The sequence below is a fragment of the Phasianus colchicus genome, chromosome 39 (assembly GCF_987193195.1).
Source record: "Phasianus colchicus chromosome 39, bPhaCol1.hap1.1, whole genome shotgun sequence".
Classification (NCBI taxonomy): Eukaryota; Metazoa; Chordata; class Aves; order Galliformes; family Phasianidae; genus Phasianus; species Phasianus colchicus.
Genome location: NC_143474.1, coordinates 1,268,159 through 1,293,170, shown reverse-complemented (window position 1 = coordinate 1,293,170; position 25,012 = coordinate 1,268,159). Strand labels below are relative to the sequence as shown.

Genomic DNA, 25,012 nt, shown 5'->3' with positions numbered 1-25,012 from the left:
TAGTGGGGTTGGGGGGGATGTGGTTAATTAGGGGGGTCATTAATTGGGGGTTGGGAGTCACTAAAAGAGGTCCTAGAGGAGGGTGGGGGGTGGGGGGCACATTTGGGAGCCCCATAGTGCTGTAATCTTTTGGGGTGGGGGTCCCAAATTTGGAGTGGGGTTCCCAAAGAGGGAGGGGATCCTAATTAGCGGGGTTGTGGGTGGGATAATTAATTAGGGGGGTTGTTAATTGGGGGTGGGGGGGGAGTTCCAGGGGAGGTTGGGGGTCACTAAAAGGGGGGAGGGGGGGGCACAATTGGGTGCTACATAGTGATGGATTCTTTTGGGGTGGGGGTCCCAAATCTGGAGGGGGGGTCCCAAGGAGGTTGGGGCTCCTAATTAATGGGGTTGGGGGGGAGATAATTAATTAGGGGGGTCATTAATTGGGGGTTGGGAGTCACTAAACGGGGTCGTAGAGGAGGGCGGGGGGGGGGGGCACATTTGGGTGCCCCATAGTGCTGAATTCTTTTGGGGTGGGGGTCCCAAATTTGGAGGGGGGGTCCCAAGGAGGTAGGGCTCATAAGTAGCGGGGTTGGAGGGAAGGTGGTTAATTAGTGGGGTCGTTAATTGGGGGGTGGGGGTGGGGATTTCTGGGGGGGTTGGGGGTCACCAAGGGGGTCTTAGAGGAGGGGGGGGGGCACATTTGGGTGCCCTATAGTGCTGGATTCTTTTGGGGTGGGGGTCCCAAATTTGGAGGGGGGGTCCCAAGGAGGTTGGGCTCCTAATTAGTGGGGTTGGGGGGGAGGTGGTTAATTAGTGAGGTTGTTAATTGGGGGTGGGGGTTTATGGGCAGGTTGGGGGTCAGTAAGGGGGTCCCAGAGGAGGGGGGTAGGGGGGGGCACATTTGGGTGCCCCATAGTGATTGATTCTTTTGGGGTGGGGGTCCCAAATTTGGAGGGGGGGTCCTAAAGAGGGTTGGGATCCTAATTAGCGGTGTTGTGGGTGAGATAATTAATTAGGGCGGATGTTAATTGGGGGATGGAAGGGGGGAGGTTTCTGGGGAGGTTGGGGGTCACCAAGGGGGTCTTAGAGGAGGGGGGGGGGCACATTTGGGTGCCCCATAGTGATTGATTCTTTTGGGGTGGGGGTCCCAAATTTGGAGGGAGGGTCCCAAGGAGGTTGGGGTCCTAATTAGTGGGGTTGGGGGGGAGATAATTAATTAGGGGGGTCATTAATTGGGGGTTGGGAGTCACTAAGAGGGGTCTTAGAGGAGGCGGGGGGGGGCACATTAGGGAGCCCTATAGTGATTGATTCTTTTGGGGTGGGGGTCCCAAATTTGGAGTGGGGTTCCCAAAGAGGGAGGGGATCCTAATTAGCGGGGTTGTGGGTGGGATAATTAATTAGGGGGGTCGTTAATTGGGGAGAGGGGGTTCATGGGGAGGTTGGGGGTCACTAATGGGGTCCTAGTGGAGGGGGGGGGGGGGGGGCACATTTGGGAGCCCCATAGTGCTGGATTCTTTTGGGGTGGGGGTCCCAAATTTGGAGGGGGGGTCCCAAGGAGGTTGGGGTCCTAATTAGTGGGGTTGGGGGGGAGGTGGTTAATTAGGGAGGTCATTAATTGAGGGTTGGGAGTCACTAAGGGGGGTCTTAGAGGAGGGGGGGGGGCACATTAGGGAGCCCTATAGTGATTGATTCTTTTGGGGTGGGGGTCCCAAATTTGGAGTGGGGTTCCCAAAGAGGGAGGGGATCCTAATTAGCGGGGTTGTGGGTGAGATAATTAATTAGGGAGGTCATTAATTGGGGGTGGGGGGGGAGTTCCAGGGGAGGTTGGGGGTCACTAAAAGGGGGGAGGGGGGGGGCACAATTGGGTGCTACATAGGGCTGGATTCTTTTGGGGTGGGGGTCCCAAATTTGGAGGGGGGGTCCCAAAGAGGTTGGGGCTCCTAATTAGCGGGGTTGTGGGTGAGATAATTAATTAGTGGGGTAGTTAATTGGGGGTTGGGAGGGGGGAGGTTTCTGGGGAGGTTGGGGGTCACCAAGGGGGTCCTGGGGGGGGGGGCACATTTGGGTGCCCCATAGTGCTGGATTGTTTTGGGGTGGGGGTCCCAAATTTGGAGGGGGGGTCCCAAGGAGGTTGGGGCTCCTAATTAGTGGGGTTGGGGGGGAGATAATTAATTAGGGAGGTCATTAATTGGGGGTTGGGAGTCACTAAGAGGGGTCTTAGAGGGGGGGGGGGGCACATTTGGGTGCCCCATAGTGCTGGATTGTTTTGGGGTGGGGGTCCCAAATTTGGAGTGGGGATCCCAAGTAGGTTGGGGTCCTAATTAGTGGGGTTGGGGGGGAGGTGGTTAATTAGGGGGGTCATTAATTGGTGGTTGGGAGTCACTAAAAGGGATCCTAGAGGAGGGCGGGGGGGGGGGCACATTTGGGTGCCCCACAGTGCTGGATTCTTTTGGGGTGGGGGTCCCAAATTTGGAGTGGGGTTCCCAAAGAGGGAGGGGATCCTAATTAGCGGGGTTGTGGGTGGGATAATTAATTAAGAGGGGGGGTGTCCCCACCGTGTTTCATGTGACGCAGCATCTCGTCCTGCAGCTGCAGCAGGAAGCCGTAGTGTTCCTGCATCTCTTGGGGGGGGTCCACCATGAGGGTCCTGACCAGGTTGGAGCAGTAGGATTTGTAGCGGATCCCCATGGCGCAGGTGATGGCCCCGAAGTGCAGGTGATTCTTGTCGCTACGGAAAAGGACCCAAAAAGATGGGATTTCAACCCAAAAATTCGCCCGGGGAGGTTGGGTGGAATGGGGCGGGGGAAGGGAGGGGGAAAGGGGGAAGGTTGGGGGGTGGGGGGAAAAAAAAAGGGGGTGGGGGGTTGAATGAAGGGGGGGGGGGGGGAAAGTGGTGGTTTTTATTGAAATTGGGGAAGTTTTGGGGGGATTTGAGGTCAAAATTGTGGATTTGGGTTGAAAAATGTGGATTTTTACGTTTCGAGTTGGGGTGAAAATGAGTGGAGTTTGGGTGAAAGAAAAATGGGTCTGGTACTGATTTGGGTCAAAAAGGAGAGAGTTTGGGGACTGTATGGGTCAAAAAGTGCCATTTTTGATCAAAATTGGGGAGATTTGAGGTCAAAATTGTGAATTTGGGTGAAAAATGTGGATTTTTACGTTTCGATTTGGGGTGAAAATGAGTGGAGTTTGGGTGAATTTGGGATGGAAGAAGGATGAGTTTGGTGCTGATTTGGGTCAAAAAAGGGAGAGTTTGGGTATGGTTTGGGTCAAAAATTGCCATTTTTGATCAAAATTGGGGAAATTTGAGGTCAAAATTGTGAATTTGGGTGAAAAATGTGGATTTTTACGTTTCGAGTTGGGGTGAAAATGAGTGGAGTTTGGGTGAAAGAAAAATGGGTCTGGTACCAATTTGGGTCAAAAAAGGAGAGAATTTGGGGAATATTTGGGGAGAAAATGATGGTTTTGACCAAAATTGGGGAAATTTGGGGGGGATTTGAGATAAAAATTGTGAATTTGGGTGAAAAATGTGGATTTTTACGTTTCGAGTTGGGGTGAAAATGAGTGGAGTTCGGGTGAATTGGGGATGGAAGAAGGATGAGTTTGGTGTTGATTTGGGTCAAAAAAGGGAGAGTTTGGGGACTGTTTGGATCAAAAAGTGCCATTTCTGATCAAAATTGGGGAGATTTGAGGTCAAAATTGTGAATTTGGGTGAAAAATGTGGATTTTTACGTTCCGATTTGGGTTGAAAATGAGTGGAGTTTGGGTGAATTTGGGATGGAAGAAGGATGAGTTTGGTGTTGATTTGGGTCAAAAAAGGGAGAGTTTGGGGACTGTCTGGGTCAAAAAGTGCCATTTTTGATCAAAATTGGGGAGATTTGAGGTCAAAATTGTGAATTTGGGTGAAAAATGTGGATTTTTACGTTTCGAGTTGGGGTGAAAATGAGTGGAGTTCGGGTGAATTTGGGATGGAAGAAGGATGAGTTTGGTGTTGATTTGGGTCAAAAAAGAGGGAATTTGGGGAATATTTGGGGAGAAAATGATGGTTTTGACCAAAATTGGGGAAATTTGGGGGGGATTTGAGATAAAAATTGTGAATTTGGGTGAAAAATGTGGATTTTTACGTTTCGAGTTGGGTTGAAAATGAGTGGAGTTTGGGTGAATTTGGGATGGAAGAAGGATGAGTGTGATCCCAATTTGGGTCAAAAAAGGGAGAATTGGGGAATACTGGGGAGAAAAGTGATGGTTTTTATTGAAATTGGGGAAGTTTTGGGGGGATTTGAGGTCAAAATTGTGAATTTGGGTGAAAAATGTGGATTTTTACGTTTCGAGTTGGGTTGAAAATGAGTGGAGTTTGGGTGAATTTGGGATGGAAGAAGGATGAGTGTGATCCCAATTTGGGTCAAAAAAGGGAGAATTGGGGAATACTGGGGAGAAAAGTGATGGTTTTTATTGAAATTGGGGAAGTTTTGGGGGGATTTGAGGTCAAAATTGTGAATTTGGGTGAAAAATGTGGATTTTTACGTTCCAATTTGGGTTGAAAATGAGTGGAGTTTGGGTCAACTGGGGAGGAAGAACGATGAGTTTGGTGCTGATTTGGGTCAAAAAGGAGAGAATTTGGGGACTGTTTGGGTCAAAAAGTGCCATTTTTGATCAAAATTGGGGAGATTTGAGGTCAAAATTGTGAATTTGGGTGAAAAATGTGGATTTTTACGTTTCGATTTGGGTTGAAAATGAGTGGAGTTTGGGTCAACTGGGGAGGAAGAAGGATGAGTGTGATCCCAATTTGGGTCAAAAAAGGAAGAATTTGGGGACTGTTTGAATCAAAAAATGCCATTTTTGATCAAAATTTGGGAGATTTGAGGTCAAAATTGTGAATTTGGGTGAAAATGTGGATTTTTACATTTCGAGTTGGGTTGAAAATGAGTGGAGTTTGGGTCAGTTGGGGAGGAAGAAGGATGAGTGTGATCCCAATTTGGGTCAAAAAAGGGAGAATTTGGGGACTGTTTGGATCAAAAAGTGCCATTTTTGATCAAAATTGGGGAGATTTGAGGTCAAAATTGTGAATTTGGGTGAAAAATGTGGATTTTTACGTTCCGATTTGGGTTGAAAATGAGTGGACTTTGGGTGAATTTGAGTGGAAGAAAAATGGGTCTGGTGCTGATTTGGGTCAAAAAAGAGGGAATTTGGGTCAAATTTGGTTCAGAAAGTGAACTGGGGGAAATTTCCCAATTTGTCATTTTTTTGCCCCAAATTTTTTCAAAACCCAGACATTTTGACCACCTCAGTCACCAACTGGAGGAACGGCCCCAATTCCTCACCTTTTTTGTACCCATTTTTATCCTAACGATGAAAATCCTGAGACTCCAGAACCCAAAAATGACCTTTTTTCCCCCATTCCCACCCCAACAACCCCCAAAAACACCTCAATACCACCAAAACCAAGACCAGGAACCCCCCTGAGATGCCACCACCCCAACTTTGGTGACACTTTTGGTGTCCCCTCTCCCAACCATGATCACTTGGATGCTCTAGAACCAAAATGACGACCCTTCTTTCCCCATTCCCACCCCAAGAGCCCCCAAAAACACCTCAATACCACCAAAACCAAGAACAGGAACCCCCTGAGATGCCACCATGAAATGTCACCACCCCCATTTTGGTGTCCCCTCTCCCAACCACGATCACTTGGTTGCTCTAGAACCCAAATTACGACCCTTCTTTCCCCATTCCCACCCCAACAACCCCCAAAAACACCTCAATACCACCAAAACCAAGACCAGGAACCCCCCTGAGATGCCACCACCCCAACTTTGGTGACACTTTTGGTGTCCCCTCTCCCAACCATGATCACTTGGACGCTCTAGAACCCAAATTACGACCCTTCTTTCCCCATTCCCACCCCCAACAACCCCCAAAAACACCTCAATACCACCAAAACCAAGACCAGGAACCCCCCTGAGATGCCACCACCCCAACTTTGGTGACACTTTTGGTGTCCCCTTCCTAACGACAATCCCTTGGATGCTCTAGAACCCAAATTACGACCCTTCTTTCCCCATTCCCACCCCAACAACCCCCAAAAACACCTCAATACCACCAAAACCAAGACCAGGAACCCCCCCGAGATGCCACCAACCCCAAATTTTGGTGACCTCCCGACTGTCCCCACCTGACCACGCTGAACTTGAGGCTGTAGTTGCCCCCGCTCTGGATGATGGGTGGGTAACACATCTCCACGGCCGACGGGTCGGCTCCTGCCAGGTATTTCTTCTCCTCGATGGCTTTCTCCACCGACTCGGCCAATTTGCTGTGCCTCACTTTCTACGGTGACGCCGTCGGGTTGGGAGGGGGGCCACCGACCCCCACCCCCCCCAAAATGGAGCCCCCCAACCCCCCACTGGGGTCCCCAAATCCCCCCAGAGGTCCTCAAGCCCCCCAAACCCCATTTGAGGTCCCAAAACCCCCATTGAAGACCTCAAGCCCCCCTCAAGCCCCCCAACCCCCCCTTGAGCCCCCCAACCCCCCCACTGAGGTCCCCAAAGCCCAATGAGGTCCCCAACCCCCCCCCTCGAGCCACCCAACGCCCTTGAGGTCCCCAACTCCCTTCGAGGTCCTCAAACCCCATTCAAGGTCCCCAACCCCCCCTTGAGGTCCCCAACCCCCAACTGGGGTCCCTAAACCCCATCTGAGGTCCCCAACCCCCCCCTCGAGCCCCCCAACCCCCCCACTGAGGTCCCCAAACCCCCACTGAGGTCCTCAAGCCCCCCAAACCCCATTTGAGGTCCCAAAACCCCCATTGAAGACCTCAATCCCCCCTCAAGCACCCCAACCTCCCCTTGAGGTCCCCAACCCCCCCAATGGAGCCCCCCAACACCCCCACTGGGGTCCCCAAAGCCCAATGAGGTCCCCAACCCCCCCTCGAGCCCCCCAACCCCCCCACTGAGGACCCCAAACCCCATCTGAGGTCCTCAATCCCCCCAACCCCCCACTGGGGTCCCTAAACCCCATCTGAGGTCCTCAACCCCCCCTCGAGCCCCCCAACCCCCCCACTGAGGTCCCCAAACCCCCACTGAGGTCCTCAAGCCCCCCAAACCCCATTTGAGGTCCCAAAACCCCCATTGAGGACCTCAAGCCCCCCTCAAGCCCCCCAACCCCCACACTGAGGTCCTCAATCCCCCCAACCCCCCACTGGGGTACCTAAACCCCATCTGAGGTCCCCAACCCCCCCCTCGAGCCCCCCAACCCCCTTGAGGTCCCCAACTCCCTTCGAGGTCCTCAAACCCCATTCAAGGTCCCCAACCCCCCACTGGGGTCCCCAAACCCCCCCAGAGGTCCTCAATCCCCCCAAACCCCATTTGAGGTCCCAAAACCCCCATTGAAGACCTCAATCCCCCCTCGAGCCCCCCAAACCCCCACTGAGGTCCCCAACCCCCCCTTGAGCCCCCCAACCCCCCACTGGTGTCCCTAAACCCCCCCCTTGAGGTCCTCAATCACCCCAACCCCCCACTGGGGTCCCTAAACCCCATCTGAAGTCCCCAACCCCCCCTCGAGCCCCCCAACCCCCCCTTGAAGTCCCCAAACCCCCACTGAGGTCCCCAACCCCCCTTGAAGTCCCCAACCCCCCCCCGAGGACCCCAACCCCCCCCTCCAGCCCCCCACCTCCCCCTTGAAGTCACCAACCCCCCCACTGAGGACCCCAAACCCCATCTGAGGTCCCCAAATCCCCCCAGAGGTCCTCAATCCCCCCAAACCCCATTTGAGGTCCCAAAACCCCCATTGAAGACCTCAAGCCCCCCTCAAGCCCCCCAACCCCCCCACTGAGGACCCCAAACCCCCACTGAGGTCCTCAAGCCCCCCAAACCCCATTTGAGGTCCCAAAACCCCCATTGAGGACCTCAAGCCCCCCTCAAGCCCCCCAACCCCCACACTGAGGTCCTCAATCCCCCCAACCCCCCACTGGGGTACCTAAACCCCATCTGAGGTCCCCAACCCCCCCCTCGAGCCCCCCAACCCCCTTGAGGTCCCCAACTCCCTTCGAGGTCCTCAAACCCCATTCAAGGTCCCCAACCCCCCACTGGGGTCCCCAAACCCCCCCAGAGGTCCTCAATCCCCCCAAACCCCATTTGAGGTCCCAAAACCCCCATTGAAGACCTCAATCCCCCCTCGAGCCCCCCAAACCCCCACTGAGGTCCCCAACCCCCCCTTGAGCCCCCCAACCCCCCACTGGTGTCCCTAAACCCCCCCCTTGAGGTCCTCAATCACCCCAACCCCCCACTGGGGTCCCTAAACCCCATCTGAAGTCCCCAACCCCCCCTCGAGCCCCCCAACCCCCCCTTGAAGTCCCCAAACCCCCACTGAGGTCCCCAACCCCCCCCCGAGGACCCCAACCCCCCCCCGAGGACCCCAACCCCCCCCTCCAGCCCCCCACCTCCCCCTTGAAGTCACCAACCCCCCCACTGAGGACCCCAAACCCCATCTGAGGTCCCCAAATCCCCCCAGAGGTCCTCAATCCCCCCAAACCCCATTTGAGGTCCCAAAACCCCCATTGAAGACCTCAAGCCCCCCTCAAGCCCCCCAACCTCCCCTTGAGGTCCCCAACCCCCCCAATGGAGCCCCCCAACACCCCCACTGAGGACCCCAAACCCCCCTCGAGCCCCCCAACCCCCCACTGGGGTCCCTAAACCCCATCTGAAGTCCCCAACCCCCCCTCGAGCCCCCCAACCCCCCCTTGAAGTCCCCAAACCCCCACTGAGGTCCCCAACCCCCCCCCGAGGACCCCAACCCCCCCCTCCAGCCCCCCACCTCCCCCTTGAAGTCACCAACCCCCCCACTGAGGACCCCAAACCCCATCTGAGGTCCCCAAATCCCCCCAGAGGTCCTCAATCCCCCCAAACCCCATTTGAGGTCCCAAAACCCCCATTGAAGACCTCAAGCCCCCCTCAAGCCCCCCAACCCCCCAACTGAGGACCCCAAACCCCCCTCAAGCCCCCCAACCCCCCACTGGGGTCCCCAAACCCCATATGAGGTCCCCAACCCCCCCCTCGAGCCGCCCAACCCCCTTAAGGTCCCCAACTCCCTTCGAGGTCCTCAAACCCCATTCAAGGTCCCCAACCCCCCCCACTGAGGTCCCCAACCCCCCCCCGGGGACCCCAACCCCCACTGAGCCCCCCACCCCCCCCTTGAGGTCCTCAAAGCCCAATGAGGACCCCAACCCCCCCTCAAGCCCCCCAGCCCCCCACTGGGGTCCCCAACCCCCCCCAAGCCCCCCAAAACCCCCACTAAGGTCCCCAAATCGCATTTGAGGTCCACAACTCCCCCCACTGATGTCCCCAACCCCCCCCATAGAGCTCCCCAATCCCCTTCTCAACCCCTCTTCCACCTCCCCAGCCCCCCATCGAGCCCCCCAACCCCATCCTCGAGACCCCCAACCCCCCCCTCAACTTCCCCAGCCCCCTCTGGAGCCCCCCAACCCCATCCTCGAGCCTCCCAACCCCCCCATGGAGCTCCTCAATCCCCTCCTCCACCTTCTCAACCCCTCTTCCACCTCCCCAGCCCCCCATCAAGCCCCCCAACCCCATCCTCGAAACCCCCAACCCCCCCTTCAACCTCCCCAGCCCCCCCTGGAGCCCCCCAACCCCATCTTCAAGCCCCCTAACCCCCTCCAACTTCCCCAAACCCCACTGATGTCCCCAACCCCCCCCCATAGAGCTCCCCAATCCCCTTCTCAACCCCTCTTCCACCTCCCCAGCCCCCCATCGAGCCCCCCAACCCCATCCTCGAGACCCCCAACCCCCCCCCTCAAACCCCCAAGCCCCCTCTGGAGCCCCTCAACCCCCCCTCGACCTCCCCAAACCCCACTGATGTCCCCAACCCCCCCCATAGAGCTCCCCAATCCCCTTCTCAACCCCTCTTCCACTTCCCCAGCCCCCCCTGGAGCCCCCTAACCCCATCCTCGAGACCCCCAACCCCCCCCATCAACCTCCCCCGCCCCCCCTGGAGCCCCCCAACTCCATCTTCAAGCCCCCAACCCCCCCTCCAACCTCCCCAAACCCCACTGATGTCCCCAACCCCCCCCATAGAGCTCCCCAATCCCCTTCTCAACCCCTCTTCCACCTCCCCAGCCCCCCATCGAGCCCCCCAACCCCATCCTCGAGACCCCCAACCCCCCCCTCAACCTCCCCAGCCCCCCCTGGAGCCCCCCAACCCCATCCTCAAGACCCCCAACCCCCCCATGGAGCTCCCCAATCCCCTCCTCAATCTCCTCAACCCCTCTTCCACCTCCCCAGCCCCCCATCGAGCCCCCCAACCCCATCCTCGAGACCCCCAGCCCCCCCCTCAAACCCCCAAGCCCCCCCTGGAGCCCCCCAACCCCATCCTCGAGCCTCCCAACCCCCCCATGGAGCTCCTCAATCCCCTCCTCCACCTTCTCAACCCCTCTTCCACCTCCCCAGCCCCCCTTCGAGTCCCCCAACCCCATCCTCGAGACCCCCAACCCCCCCCTCAACCTCCCCAGCCCCCCTATCGAGCCCCCCAACCCCGTCCTCAAGACCCCAAACCCCACTGATGTCCCCAACCCCCTCCATAGAGCTCCCCAATCCCCTTCTCAACCCCTCTTCCACCTCCCCAGCCCCCCATCGAGCCCCCCAACCCCATCCTTGAGACCCCCAACCCCCCCCTCAAACCCCCAAGCCCCCCATGGAGCTCCTCAATCCCCTCCTCAATCTCCTCAACCCCTCTTCCACCACCGCAGCCCCCCATCGAGCCCCCCAACCCCATTCTCAAGACCCCCAACCCCCCCCTCAAACCCCCAAGCCCCCCCTGGAGCCCCCCAACCCCATCCTCGAGCCCCCCAACCCCCCCATGGAGCTCCTCAATCCCCTCCTCAATCTCCTCAACCCCTCTTCCACCTCCCCAGCCCCCCTTCGAGTCCCCCAACCCCATCCTTGAGACCCCCAGCCCCCCATCGAGCCCCCCAACCCCCCCCTGGAGCCCCCCATCCCCCCCCCAGACCTCCCCAACCTCACCTCGTCGGCGTCCACGATCTCCATCACCCGTTCCTTGAAGAATTTGCTGAAGACCTCGGAGGTGACGGCGGCCGCTTTGCGCATCAGCTGCAGCTCCACCTCCTCCTTGGCTGCCATGGTGTAAGCCACCGCCGCGCTCACGTCCACCTGTGGGGGGGACAACCCCATAGAGGTGGTGGCCATGACCCCATGGAGGTGGTGGGGACAACCCCATAGATATGGCCATGAACCCATGGAGGTAGTGAGGACAACCCCATAGAGGTGGTGGCCATGACCCCATAGATGTGGTGGTTGTGACCCCATGGAGGTGGTGGCCATGACCCCAAAGATATGGCCATGACCCCATAAATGTGGTGAGGACAACCCCATACAGGAGGCCATGACCCCATGGAGATGGTGGCCATGACCCCATAGATGTGGCCATGACCCCATGGAGGTGGTGGGAACAATCCCATGGAGGTGGTGGCCATGACCCCATAGATGTGGCCATGACCCCATGGAGGTGGTGGGAACAATCCCATGGAGGTGGTGGCCATGACCCCATAGATATGGCCATGAACCCATGGAGGTGTTGGGGACAACCCCATAGAGGCAGTAGCCATGATCCCATAGATGTGGCCATGACCCCATAAACGTGGTGGCCATGACCCCATAGATATGGCCGTGACCCCATAGATGTGGTGAGGACAACCCCATAGAGGAGACCATGACCCCATGGAGGTGGTGGTCATGACCCCAAAGATATGGTCATGACCCCATGGAGGTGGTGGGGACAACCCCATAGATATGGCCATGAACCCATGGAGGTGGTGGGGACAACCCCATAGAGGTGGTGGCCATGACCCCATAGATGTGGCCATGACCCCATGGAGGTGGTGGCCATGACCCCATAGATACGGCCATGACCCCATAGATGTGATGAGGACAACCCCATACAGGAGGCCATGACCCCATGGAGGTGATGGCCATGACCCCATGGAGGTGGTGGGAACAATCCCATGGAGGTGGTGGCCATGACCCCATAGATACGGCCATGACCCCATAGATGTGATGAGGACAACCCCATACAGGAGGCCATGACCCCATGGAGGTGATGGCCATGACCCCATGGAGGTGGTGGGAACAATCCCATGGAGGTGGTGGCCATGACCCCATAGATATGGCCATGAACCCATGGAGGTGGTGGGGACAACCCCATAGAGGCAGTAGCCATGATCCCATAGATGTGGCCATGACCCTATAGATGTGGTGGCCATGACCCCATGGAGGTGGTGGCCATGACCCCATGGAGGTGGTGGGGACAACCCCATGGAGATGGTGGCCATGACCCCATAGATATGGCCATGACCCCATAGAGGTGGTGAGGACAACCCCATAGAGCTGGCCATGACCCCATAGATGTGGTGGCCATGACCCCATGGAGGTGGTGAGAACAACCCCATAGAGAAGGCCATGACCCCATAGATATGGCCATGACCCCATAGACGTGGTGGGGACAACCCCATAGAGATGGTGGTCGTGACCCCATAGATGTGGCCACGACCCCATGGAGGTGGCCACGACCCCATGGAGGTGGTGGCCATAACCCCATAGAGGAGACCATGACCCCATAGACATGGTAGCCATGACCCCACCGAGGTGGTGGCCACAACCCCACCGAGTTGGTGGCCACGACCCCATAGAGGTGGTGGCCATGACCCCATAGAGGTGGTGGCCATGACCCCATAGAGATGGTGGTGGCCACGACCCCATAGAGGGGGTGGCCACGACCCCATAGAGGGGGTGGCCACGACCCCATAGAGGGGGTGGCCACGACCCCATAGAGGTGGTGGTGGCCACGACCCCATAGAGGGGGTGGCCAAAAACCCACAGACGTGGTGTGAAGTCATCAGTGTGGACAACCCCAACATTTTTGGCCTTTTTGTCTCAATTTGGGTTAAAAAATTGAGATTTGATCCACAATAACTCAACGCATTGACAAAAAAAATCAATTTTTTGATCTTCTGGCCCCAAACTGGGTCAAAAATCACCAAATTTTGCTCCAAATTGGGTCAGAAATGGACTTTTCAACCCATGTTAGTCATCAGTGTCCACAACTCCAACATTTTTGACCTTTTTGTCTCAATTTGGGTTAAAAAATTGAGATTTCACCTGCAATAACTCAACGCGTTGACAAAAAAATCAATTTTTTGATCTTCTGGCCCCAAACTGGGACAAAAAACACCAAATTTTGCTCCAAATTGGGTCAGAAATGGACTTTTCAACCCAAATTAGTCATCAGTGTCAACAACTCCAAAATTTTTGACCTTTTTGTCCCAATTTGGGTTAAAAAATTGAGATTTCACCCGCAATAACTCAACGCGTTGACAAAAATCTCCATTTTTTCATCTTCTGGCCCCAGTTTGGGTCAAAAACGAGCAAATTTTGATCCACATTGGGTCAAAAATGGACTTTTCAACCCAAATTAGTCATCAGTGTCAACAACTCCAACATTTTTGACCTTTTTGCCTCAATTTGGGTTAAAAAATTGAGATTTCACCCACGATGACTCAACGCGTTGACCAAAAAATCAATTTTTTGATCTTCTGGCCCCAAACTGGGACAAAAAACACCAAATTTTGCTCCAAATTGGGTCAAAAATGGACTTTTCAACCCAAATCAGTCGTCAGTGTGAACAACCCCAACATTTTTCACCATCTTGCTCCAATTTGGGTTAAAAAATTGGAGATTTGGCACACGATGACTCTACGCGTTGACAAAAACTTCCATTTTTTGATCTTCTGGCCCCAAACTGGGTCAAAAAACACCAAATTTTGACCCAAATTGGGTCAAAAATGGACTTCTCAACCCAAATTAGTCATCAGCTCATGGACACGTAATTTTAGATCTTTTTACCCAAATTCAGATTAAAAAAAATGCAGATTTCACCCACGATGACTCGACGCACTGACGAAAATCTCCATTTTTTTGACCTTCCGGCCCCACTTTTGCCCAAAAAGAGGTGATTTCTCCCCGAAATTTGTGCCACTTCACCTTCTCGAAGCCCTCCTTGCTCAGGGCGTCGTTCCAACTCCTCATGAACTCCCCAGGGAATTTATCTTTGCTGAAGACTCCGATGCGTTTCCCAGCTTTGCTGCCCCGCAGAGCCTCCAGCATCTTCTCAAAGTTGGCTTTGTTGCTCTCATTCTGGGGGAAAAAAGGCCAAAAATGGGTCAGTTGGGGCTCAGCAGCTCCTCGGGTTGGTGTGGGGAAAGGATCGGTGCAATGGGACCCAAAATCCACTCAACAGGACCCAAAATCCACCTCTACCAGGACCCAAAACCTGACCCTTCCAGGACCCAAAATCCCCCCAACAGGACCCAAAATCCAACCCTACAAGGACCCAAAACCTGACCCTTCCAGGACCCAAAATCCAACCCTACCAGGACCCAAAATCCACCCAACAGGACCCAAAACCTGACCCTGCCAGGACCCAAAATCCACTCAACAGGACCCAAAACCTGACCCTACCAGGACCCAAAATCTGCCCCATGGGACCCAAAATCCAACCCTGCCAGGACCCAAAACCTGTACCTACCAGGACCCAAAATCCACCCAACAGGACCCAAAACCTGACCCTGCCAGGACCCAAAATCCCCCCAACAGGACCCAAAATCCAACCCTACCAGGACCCAAAATCCAACCCTGCCAGGACCCAAAACCTGACCCTACTAGGACCCAAAATCCAACCCTGCCAGGACCCAAAATCCAACCCTGCCAGGACCCAAAACCTGACCCTGCCAGGACCCAAAACCTGACCCTGCCAGGACCCAAAATCCACCCTTCCAGGACCCAAAACCTGACCCTACCAGGACCCAAAATCCAACCCTACCAGGACCCAAAACCTGACCCTACCAGGACCCAAAATCCAACCCTACCAGGACCCAAAACCTGACCCTACCAGGACCCAAAACCTGACCCTACCAGGACCCAAAATCCAACCCTGCCAGGACCCAAAACCTGACCCTACCAGGACCCAAAATCCAACCCTGCCAGGACCCAAAACCTGACCCTACCAGGACCCAAAATCCAACCCTGCCAGGACCCAAAACCTGACCCCGCCAGGACCCAAAACCCAACCCTTCCAGGACCCAAAACCCAACCCTACATGGGCCCAGAGCTCCCCTACCAGAACCCAAAATCCACCCCTTCCAGGACCCAAAACCTGTCCCTTTCAGGACCCCAAACCCACCCCTTCCAGGACCCAAAAACCCACTCCTACCAGGAATCAAAATCTACCCCCTTCCAGGACCCAAAACCCCACCCTTCCAGGACCCAGAATTTCCCTTCCAGGACCCAAAATCACCACGAAACCCTACATCTCCACCCCAAGACCCCATAACTACGTCCCAACTCCAACGTTTTGCCCAAAATCCCTCAATTTCACCCCAAAATCCCAAACTTTCACCCAACCCTCCCCACCACGTCCAACCCAACTTTCAAAGATCTCCATCTCCACTTTCCTCCATCAGATCCCAAAATCTCCACCGCAAAACCCAACATCTCCACCCCAAGACCCCATACCTACGTCCCAACTCCAACGTTTTGCCCCAAATCCCTCAATTTCACCCCAAAATCCCAAACTTTCACCCAACCCTTCCCTCCTCACCCAACCCAACATTCAAAGATCTCAATCTCCATTTTCCTCCATCAGATCCCAAAATCTCCACCATAAACTCCAACATCTCCACCCCAAGACCCTATAACTACGTTCCAACTCCACCGTTTTGCCCAAAATCCCCCAATTTCCCCCCAAAATCCCAAACTTTCACCCAACCCTTCCCACCACGTCCAACCCAACTTTCAAAGATCTCAATCTCCAGTTTCCTCCATCAGATCCCAAAATCTCCACCATAAACCCAAACATTCCCACCCCGAGACCCCATAACTACGTCCCAACTCCAACGTTTTGCCCAAAATCCCTCAATTTCACCCCAAAAAACATCACCTCTTCCCACCATGTCCAACCCAACATTCAAAGATCTCCATCTCCAGTTTCCTCCACCGTATCCCAAAATCTCCACCACAAACCCCAACATTCCCACCCCAAGACCCCATAACTACGTCCCAACTCCACATTTTGCCCAAAATCCCTCAATTTCACCCCAAAATCCCCAATCTCCTTCCAACCTACTCTACCACAACCAACCCAACTTTCAAAGATCTCAATTTCCATTTTCCTCCATCAGATCCCAAAATCTCCACCACAAAACCCAACATCTCCACCCCGAGACCCCATAACCACGTCCCAACTCCAACTTTTTGCCACAAAATCCCTCAATTTCACCCCAAAATCCCAAACTTTCACCCAACCCTTCCCTCCTCACCCAACCCAACCTTCAAAGATCTCAATCTCCATTTTCCTCCATCAGATCCCAAAATTTCCACCACAAAACCCAACATCTCCAACCCAAGACCCCATAACCACGTCCCAACTCCACATTTTGCCCAAAATCCCTCAATTTCACCCCAAAATCCCAAACTTTCACCCAACCCTTCCCTCCTCACACAACCCAACTTTCAAAGATCTCAATCTCCGTTTTCCTCCATCAGATCCCAAAATCTCCACCACGAAACCCCACATCTCCACCCCAAGACCCCATAACTACGTCCCAACTCCAACTTTTTGCCCAAAATCCCTCAATTTCACCCCAAAAAACATCACTTCTTCCCACCACGTCCCACCTCACCCAACCCAACTTTCAAAGATCTCAATCTCCGTTTTCCTCCATCAGATCCCAAAATCTCCACCACGAAACCCCACATCTCCACCCCAAGACCCCATAACTACGTCCCAACTCCACCGTTTTGCCCAAAATCCCTCAATTTCACCCCAAAATCCCAAATCTCCTTCCAACCTACTCTACCACAACCAACCCAACCTTCAAAGATCTCAATCTCCAGTTTCCTCCATCAGATCCCAAAATCTCCACCACAAATCCCCACATCTCCACCCCAAGACCCCATAACCACGTCCCAATTCCAACTTTTTGCCCAAAATCCCTCAATTTCACCCCAAAATCCCAAACTTTCACCCAACCCTTCCCTCCTCACCCAACCCAACCTTCAAAGATCTCAATCTCCATTTTCCTCCATCAGATCCCAAAATCTCCACCACATAACCCCACATCTCCACCCCAAGACCCCATAACCACGTCCCAACCCAACATTTTGCCCAAAATCCCTCAATTTCACCCCAAAATCCCAAATCTCCTTCCAACCTACTCTACCACAACCAACCCAACATTCAAAGATCTCAATCTCCATTTTCCTCCACCGTATCCCAAAATCTCCACCACAAAACCCCACATCTCCACCCCAAGACCCCATAACTACGTCCCAACTCCAACGTTTTGCCCAAAATCCCTCAATTTCACCCCAAAATCCCAAACTTTCACCCAACCCTTCCCACCACGTCCAACCCAACCTTCAAAGATCTCAATCTCCACTTTCCTCCATCAGATCCCAAAATCTCCACCACATAACCCCACATCTCCACCCCAAGACCCCATAACCACGTCCCAACTCCAACTTTTTGCCCAAAATCCCTCAATTTCACCCCAAAATCCCAAATCTCCGTCCAACCTACTCTACCACAACCAACCCAACATTCAAAGATCTCAATCTCCAGTTTCCTCCATCAGATCCCAAAATCTCCACCACGAAACCCCACATCTCCACCCCGAGACCCCATAACTACGTCCCAACTCCACCACTTTGCCCAAAATCCCTCAATTTCACCCCAAAAAACATCACCTCTTCCCACCACGTCCCACCTCACCCAAACCAACTTTCAAAGATCTCAATCTCCACTTTCCTCCACCGTATCCCAAAATTTCCACCCCAAAACCCAACATTCCCACCCCAAGACCCCATAACTACGTCCCAACTCCAACTTTTTGCCCAAAATCCCTCAATTTCACCCCAAAAAAACCTCCCCTACCTTCTCCCGGACCAGCAGAGTGATGGAAGGGACCCCGTTGGATCCGTCAGCTTTGCCAGCTGCCACCTGTTTGAGGAACTCCACCTTCTTACGGCTGGCCATGAAGAGGACGCGCTCCTCGCAGAACACCATGATGGTGTCGGTCAGCTCGTAGCCAAACAGCCAGGTCTGCGTTTTTGGGGTGAAAAAGCGGGATTTTGGGCAAAAAGGGGACAAAAATGAGGGGTTTATGGGGTTGTGGGGGGGTTCATGGGGGGATTTATGGGGTTTTAGGGGGAGAAATTGGGGGTAATTGTGGAGGTTTGGGGGGGAAATTATGGGGGTTTTGGGAGAGGAAATGAATGGGGGGTTTTGGGGTGAAAAATGGGGATTTTGGGCAAAAAGGGACAAAAATGAGGAGTTTATGGGGTTGTGGGGGGGTTTATGGGGTCTTAGGGGGGGATTTATGGGGTTTTGGGGGGGAAATTGGGGTATATGGGGGGGATTTATGGGGTTTTGGGGATGGTGTCGGTCAGCTCGTAGCCAAACAGCCAGGTCTGCGTTTTTGGGGTGAAAAAAGGGAATTTTGGGCAAAAAGGGGAGAAAAATGAGGGGTTTATGGGGTTGTGGGGGGGTTTATGGGGGGATTTATGGGGTTTTAGGGGGAGAAATTGGGGGTAATTGTGGAGGTTTGGGGGGGAAGTTATGGGGGTTTTGGGGGAGGAAATGAATGGGGGGTTTTGGGGTGAAAAATGGGGATTTTGGGCAAAAAGGGACAAAAATGAGGAGTTTATGGGGTTGTGGAGGGTTTATGGGGATTTAGGGGAGGATTAATGGGGTTTTGGGGGGGAAAATTGGGGTTTTTTGGGGGGATTTACAGGGTTTTGGGGATGGTGTCATTCAGCTCGTAGCCAAACAGCCAGGTCTGCGTTTTTGGGGTGAAAAATGGGGATTTTGGGCAAAAAGGGGACAAAAATGAGGGGTTTATGGGGTTGTGGGGGAGTTTATGGGGTCTTAGGGGGGGATTTATGGGGTTTTGGGGGGGGAATTGGGGTTTTTTGGGGGGGATTTATGGGGGTTTGGGGATGGTGTCGGTCAGCTCGTAGCCAAACAGCCAGGTCTGCGTTTTTGGGGTGAAAAATGGGGATTTTGGGCAAAAAGGGGACAAAAATGAGGGGTTTATGGGGTTGTGGGGGAGTTTATGGGGTCTTAGGGGGGGATTTATGGGGTTTTGGGGGGGGAATTGGGGTTTTAGGGGGGGATTTATGGGGTTTTGGGGATGGTGTCGGTCAGCTCGTAGCCAAACAGCCAGGTCTGAGTTTTTGGGGTGAAAAAGGGGGATTTTGGGCAAAAAGGGGACAAAAATGAGGGGTTTAGAGGGTTGTGGGGGGGCTTATGGGGGGATTTATGGGGTTTTAGGGGGGGAAATTGGGGGTAATTGTGGAGGATTCGGGGGTGGAATTATGGGCAGTTTGGGGGAGGAAATGAATGGGGGGTTTTGGGGTGAAAAATGGGGATTTGGGGCAAAAAGGGGACAAAAATGAGGGGTTTATGGGGTTCTGGGGGAGTTTATGGGGTTTTGGGAGGGATTTATGGGGGGATTTGGGGGGATTTATGGGGTTTTGGGGATGGTGTCGGTCAGCTCGTAGCCAAACAGCCAGGTCTGAGTTTTTGGGGTGAAAAAGCGGGATTTTGGGCAAAAAGGGGACAAAAATGAGGGATTTATGAGGCTGTGGGGGGGTTAATGGGGTGTTAGGGAGGGGATTTATGGGGTTTTTGCGGGGGAAATTGGGGTTTTTTGGGGGGATTTATGGGGGTTTGGTGATGGTGTCGGTCAGCTCGTAGCCAAACAGCCAGGTCTGCGTTTTTGGGGTGACAAAGGGGGATTTTGGGCAAAAAGGGGACAAAAATGAGGGGTTTATGGGGTTGGGGGGGGTTTATGGGGGGATTTTTGGGGTTTTAGGGGGGGAAACTGGGGTAATTATGGAGGATTCAGGGGTGGAATTATGGGCAGTTTGGGGGAGGAAATGAATGGGGGGTTTTGGGATGAAAAATGGGGATTTTGGGCAAAAAGGGGACAAAAATGAGGGGTTTATGGGGTTGTGGGGGAGTTTATGGGGTCTTAGGGGAGGATTAATGGGGTTTTGGGGGGGAAATTGGGGTATTTGGGGGGGATTTATGGGGGTTTGGGGATGGTGTCATTCAGCTCGTAGCCAAACAGCCAGGTCTGCGTTTTTGGGGTGAAAAAAGGGGATTTGGGGCAAAAAGGGGACAAAAATGAGGGGTTTATGGGGTTGTGGGGGGGTTTATGGGGCCTTAGGGGGGGATTTATGGGGTTTTGGGGGGAGAAATTGAGGTAATTTTGGAGGTTTGGGGGCTGAAATTATGGGGGTTTTGGGGGAGGAAATGAATGGGGGGTTTTGGGGTGAAAAATGGGGATTTGGGGCAAAAAGGGACAAAAATGGGGGGTTATGGGAGGGGTTATGGGGGTTTTGGGTGGGATTTGGGCCAAAAGAAAGAAAATCTGGGGTGAAAAAGGGAGAATTTGAGGCCAAAAGTGGGGGATTTGGGGCAAAAATGGGGGATGCAGACCCAAAAAATGTGGGATGGGGGACTCAAAAAATGAGGAATTTGGGGCCGAAACAAGGAAGATTTGGGGTGAAAAAACGAAGAAATTGGGATGGAAAAATGTGGGGTTTGGGGCAAGAAAGGGAGAATTTGGGGCCAAATGGGGAGATTTGGGGCCAAAACAAGAAAAATCTGGGGCCAAAAAGGGAGAAATTGGGACAAAAAATAGGAGAATTTGGGGCCAAAAAGGGAGAATCTGGGGCCAAAAGTGGGGGATTTGGGGCCAAAAGTGGGGGATTTGGGGCCAAACAGGGGAGGATTTGGGGTGAAAAATGGGGAATTTGGGCGAAAAGTGGGGGATTTGGGGGTGAAAAGGGAGAATTTGGGGCCAAAAAGGGAGAATTTGGGGCCAAAACGTGGGGGATTTGGGGTGAAAAATGGGGGATTTGGGGTGAAAAATGGGGGATTTGGGGCCAAACAGGGGAGGATTTGGGGTGAAAAATGGGGAATTTGGGCGAAAAGTGGGGGATTTGGGGCCGAAAAGGGAGAATTTGGGGCCAAAAAGGGAGAATTTGGGGCCAAAACGTGGGGGATTTGGGGTGAAAAATGGGGGATTTGGGGCCAAACAGGGGAGGATTTGGGGTGAAAAATGGGGAATTTGGGCGAAAAGTGGGGGATTTGGGGGTGAAAAGGGAGAATTTGGGGCCAAAAGGAGAATTTGGGGCCAAAACGTGGGGGATTTGGGGTGAAAAATGGGGAATTTGGGCCAAAAGTGGGGGAGGATTTGGGGCCAAAAGTGGGGGAGGATTTGGGGCCAAAACGTGGGAGAATCTGGGACCAAAAAGGGAGGATTTGGGGCCAAAAAGGGAGGATTTGGGGCCAAAAAGGGAGGATTTGGGGCCAAAAAGTGGGGGATTTGGGGTGAAAAATGGAGGATTTGGGGGTGAAAAGTGGGGGATTTGGGGCCAAAAACTGGGGGACTCCGGGCAACAAAGGGAGAATCGGGGGCCAAAAGTGGCGGATTTGGGGCCATAAAAAGGGAATTTGAGACCAAAAATGTTGGATTTAAGGCCAAAAAAGGTGGGATTTGGGGGGGGGTGGGGATGGGGAGGAAGATTTTGGGGTGAAAAAGGGTGGTTTTGGGGTCAGTTCCCACCTGCAGGGCGGTGGATTTGGCGTAGACAATCTCCTCGTCCACCCCTACGGCCACCACGATGGCGTCCACCGAGCCCAGCTCCTCCTCTCCTTTCTGGGGCAAAAAAACCCAATTTTGGGGCTTCTGACACCCACGCCTCCATCTCCAGACCCAAAAAACCCCAAATCCGCCCCAAAAATACTCCTAAGCCTCCCCCAAAATCCCCTGTAAGGATTTTAAGCACCGCACGCGACTTGCGTCAAAAATAAAGGCCGGCAAACTGCCCCAAAATCCTTCGAATTTCACCCAAAATTCAACCCAAAATCCTTCAAATTCCCCCCAAAATCCCAAAACAAAATGCCTCAAATTTACCCCAAAATTCCACCCCAAATCTTTCAAATATCCCCTGAAATCCCAACCCCAAAATCCTTCAAATTTCCCCCAAAATCCCAAAACAAAATGCCTCCCATTTCCCCCAAAATCCCAACCCAAAATCCTTCAAATTTCCCCCAAAATCCCGACCCAAAATGCCTCAAATTTCCCCCAAAATCCCAACCCAAAGTGCCTCAAATTTCCCCAAAAATCCCGACCCAAAATGCCTCAAATTTCCCCAAAAATCCCAACTCAAAATGCCTCAAATTTACCCCAAAATCCTGACCCAAAATGCCGCAATTTCTCCCAAAATCCCAATCCAAAATCCTTCAAATTTCCCCCAAAATCCCAACCCAAAATGCCTCAAATTTTGCCCAAAATCCCAACCCAAAATCCCCCACATTTCCCACAAAATCCCAACCCAAAATCCCTCACGTTTCCCCCAAAAACCTGACCCAAAATACCTCAAATTTACTCCAAAATCCCAACCCAGAATCCTTCAAATTTCCCCCAAAATCCCAACCCCAAATCTCTCACATTTCCCCCAAAATCCCAACCCAAAATCCTTCAAATTTCCCCCAAAAACCCAACCCCAAATCCCTCAAATTCCCCCCAAAATCCCAAAACAAAATGCCTCAAATTTCCCCCCAAATCCCAAAACAAAATGCCTCAAATTTCCCCCAAAAACCCAACCCAAAATACCTCAAATTTCTCCCAAAATCCCAACCCAAAATCCCTCAAATTTACCCCAAAATCCCGATCCAAAATCCTCCAAATTTCCCCCCAAAATCCCAACCCAAAATACCTCAAATTTCCCCCAAATCCCCCCCCCCCCAAATTCCCATCAAACCCCTTTAAGATCCGTCCCCAGACCCCATTAAACCCTACAAGCCCCCCCCCAAAACCCCATTAACCCCCCCAGGCCCCATTAAACCCCTATAGCCACCCCCCACCCCCCCCCGAAACCCCATTAAACCCCTTTAAGACCCCCCCCCAAAACCCCATTAAGTCCCATTAATCCCCCAAACCCCTTCAACCCCATTAAACCCCCCCCCAGACCCCAAAAAACCCCACAACCCCGCCCCAAAATCCCCATTAAACCCTTTGAAGACCCCCCCCAATTCCCTCCTGAACCCCTTTAGACCCCAAACCCCAATAAACCCCTTTAAACCCCCCCCCAGCCCCCAAACCCCTTTAAGCCCCCCCAGACCCCATTAAACCCAAATCCCCCCCAAAAATCCCCATTAAACCCCACTAAACCCCCCAAAATATCCCTTAAACCCCTTTAAGAGCCCCCACAGACCCCCAATAAACCCCACAACCCCCCCAAAATCCCCATTAAACACCCCCAGACCCCATAAACCCCCCCCAACCCCCTTCAGCCCCCCCACATGACCCCCTTAACCCCCACCCAGCCCCCAAACCCCTTTAAGACCCCCCCAAATCCCCTAGAAACCCCTTTAAGACCCCCCCAGACCCCACTCAATCCCCTTAGCCCCCCACAAATCCCCTACAAACCCCTTTAAGACCCCCCCAGACCCCATTAAACCCCTTTAGCCCCCCCTTGACCCCATTAAACCCCACAACCCTCCCAAATCCCAATTAATCCCCTTTAAGACCCCCCTAGACCCCATTAAATGCCTTTAGCCCCCCCCAAAATCCCCATTAAGCCCCTTTAAGACCCCCCAGATCCCACTAAACCCTTTTAGGCCCCCCCCAGATCCCATTAAACCCCCTTAGCCACCCCAAAATCCCCATTAAACTCCCCAAGCCCCATTAAACCCCTTTAAGACCCCCCCCAAAGCCCCACTAAACCCCTTTAGCCCCCATCAAACCCCACAGCCCCCCCCAAAATCCCCCATTAAACCCCTTTAAGTCCCCCCCAGTCCCCATTAAACCCCCTTAGTCCGCCCAAAATCCCCACTAAACACCATAAAACCCCCCCACACCCCCATTAAACCCCTTTGCACCCCCAAAATCCCCATTAAACCCCCCCAAGCCCCACTAAACCCCTTTAAGACCCCCTCAGATCCCCTCTAAACCCCTTTGCCCCCGACAAAATCCCCATTAAGCCCCCCCCAGACCCCATTAAACCCCACAATCCCCCCTAAAATCCCCATCAAAGCCCCCCCAGACTCCACCAAGTTCCTTTAAGACCCCCCCAAATCCCCACCAAATCCCTTTAGGCCCCCCCTAGGCCCCATTAAATGCCTTTAGCCCCCCCCAAAATCCCCATTAAGCCCCTTTAGGACCCCCCAGATCCCACTAAGCCCCTTTAGGCCCCCCCTAGATCCCATTAAACCCCCTCAGCCCCCCCAAAATCCCCATTAAACCCCATAAAGCCCCCCCAACATCCTTCAGCCCCCCCACGTGACCCCCTTAAGCCCCTCCCCCCAGCCTCCAAACCCCTTTAAGACCCCCCCAAACCCCCCCTAAGTCCCCCCACCCCCCCCCCTAACAGGCCTCACCACCCCCCCCCCACCTGCCAGGCCCCGTAGAGCCGCCGCAGCCGCCGGTAATACGCATCGCGGTCGAGGCTGAGCGCCATTGGGGGCCCTCCTCCTTCTTCTTCTTCTTCCTCCCTCCTCCACCTCCTCCTCCTCCTTCCTCCCCCCCCTCCTCTTCTTCTTCGCCTTCTCCCTCCTCCTCCTCCTCCGCCGCCGCCTCCTCCTCCTCACGGCGACCCCGGAAGCGCTTCCGCCGGCGCGCGAGCTCCGGCGGCACTTCCGCTTCCGGGGCAAAACGGCGGAGGGTGGGAAGCGGAAAGCGAGAGGGCGGGACTTCCGGTCTGCGCGGCCACGCATGCGCAGTAGGGGAGAGTGGTTGTGCGCGCGTGGGGTGCGCGGCGATCTGCGCATGCGCGGTGCGCGCAGATCGCGTTTTTGCACTTTTTGACCCAAAAGGTGTTGTAAAAACGACGCAGAAACGCGCTGTTAGGGAAGGAGGGCGTAAAAACGCGGATTAATCGTG

General features: G+C 53.9%; 1 protein-coding gene across 1 annotated transcript in view; it reads right to left on the bottom strand.

Annotated features, from left to right (window-relative positions):
- Positions 1-24,737, bottom strand: part of SUPT16H (SPT16 homolog, facilitates chromatin remodeling subunit) — a 99,735-nt gene extending 74,998 nt beyond the window's left edge. Inside the window, exons 1-7 of the mRNA XM_090130129.1 lie at positions 24,525-24,737; positions 21,692-21,784; positions 17,989-18,156; positions 14,040-14,192; positions 11,007-11,153; positions 6,152-6,303; positions 2,538-2,710 (exon numbers count right to left, since the gene is read on the bottom strand). Of these exons, the coding sequence (XP_089986255.1) occupies positions 2,538-2,710; positions 6,152-6,303; positions 11,007-11,153; positions 14,040-14,192; positions 17,989-18,156; positions 21,692-21,784; positions 24,525-24,590 (952 nt within the window). The 5' untranslated portion in view covers positions 24,591-24,737. The remainder of the gene's footprint in view (positions 1-2,537; positions 2,711-6,151; positions 6,304-11,006; positions 11,154-14,039; positions 14,193-17,988; positions 18,157-21,691; positions 21,785-24,524) is intronic.
- Between the last annotated feature and the right edge of the window lie 275 nt (positions 24,738-25,012).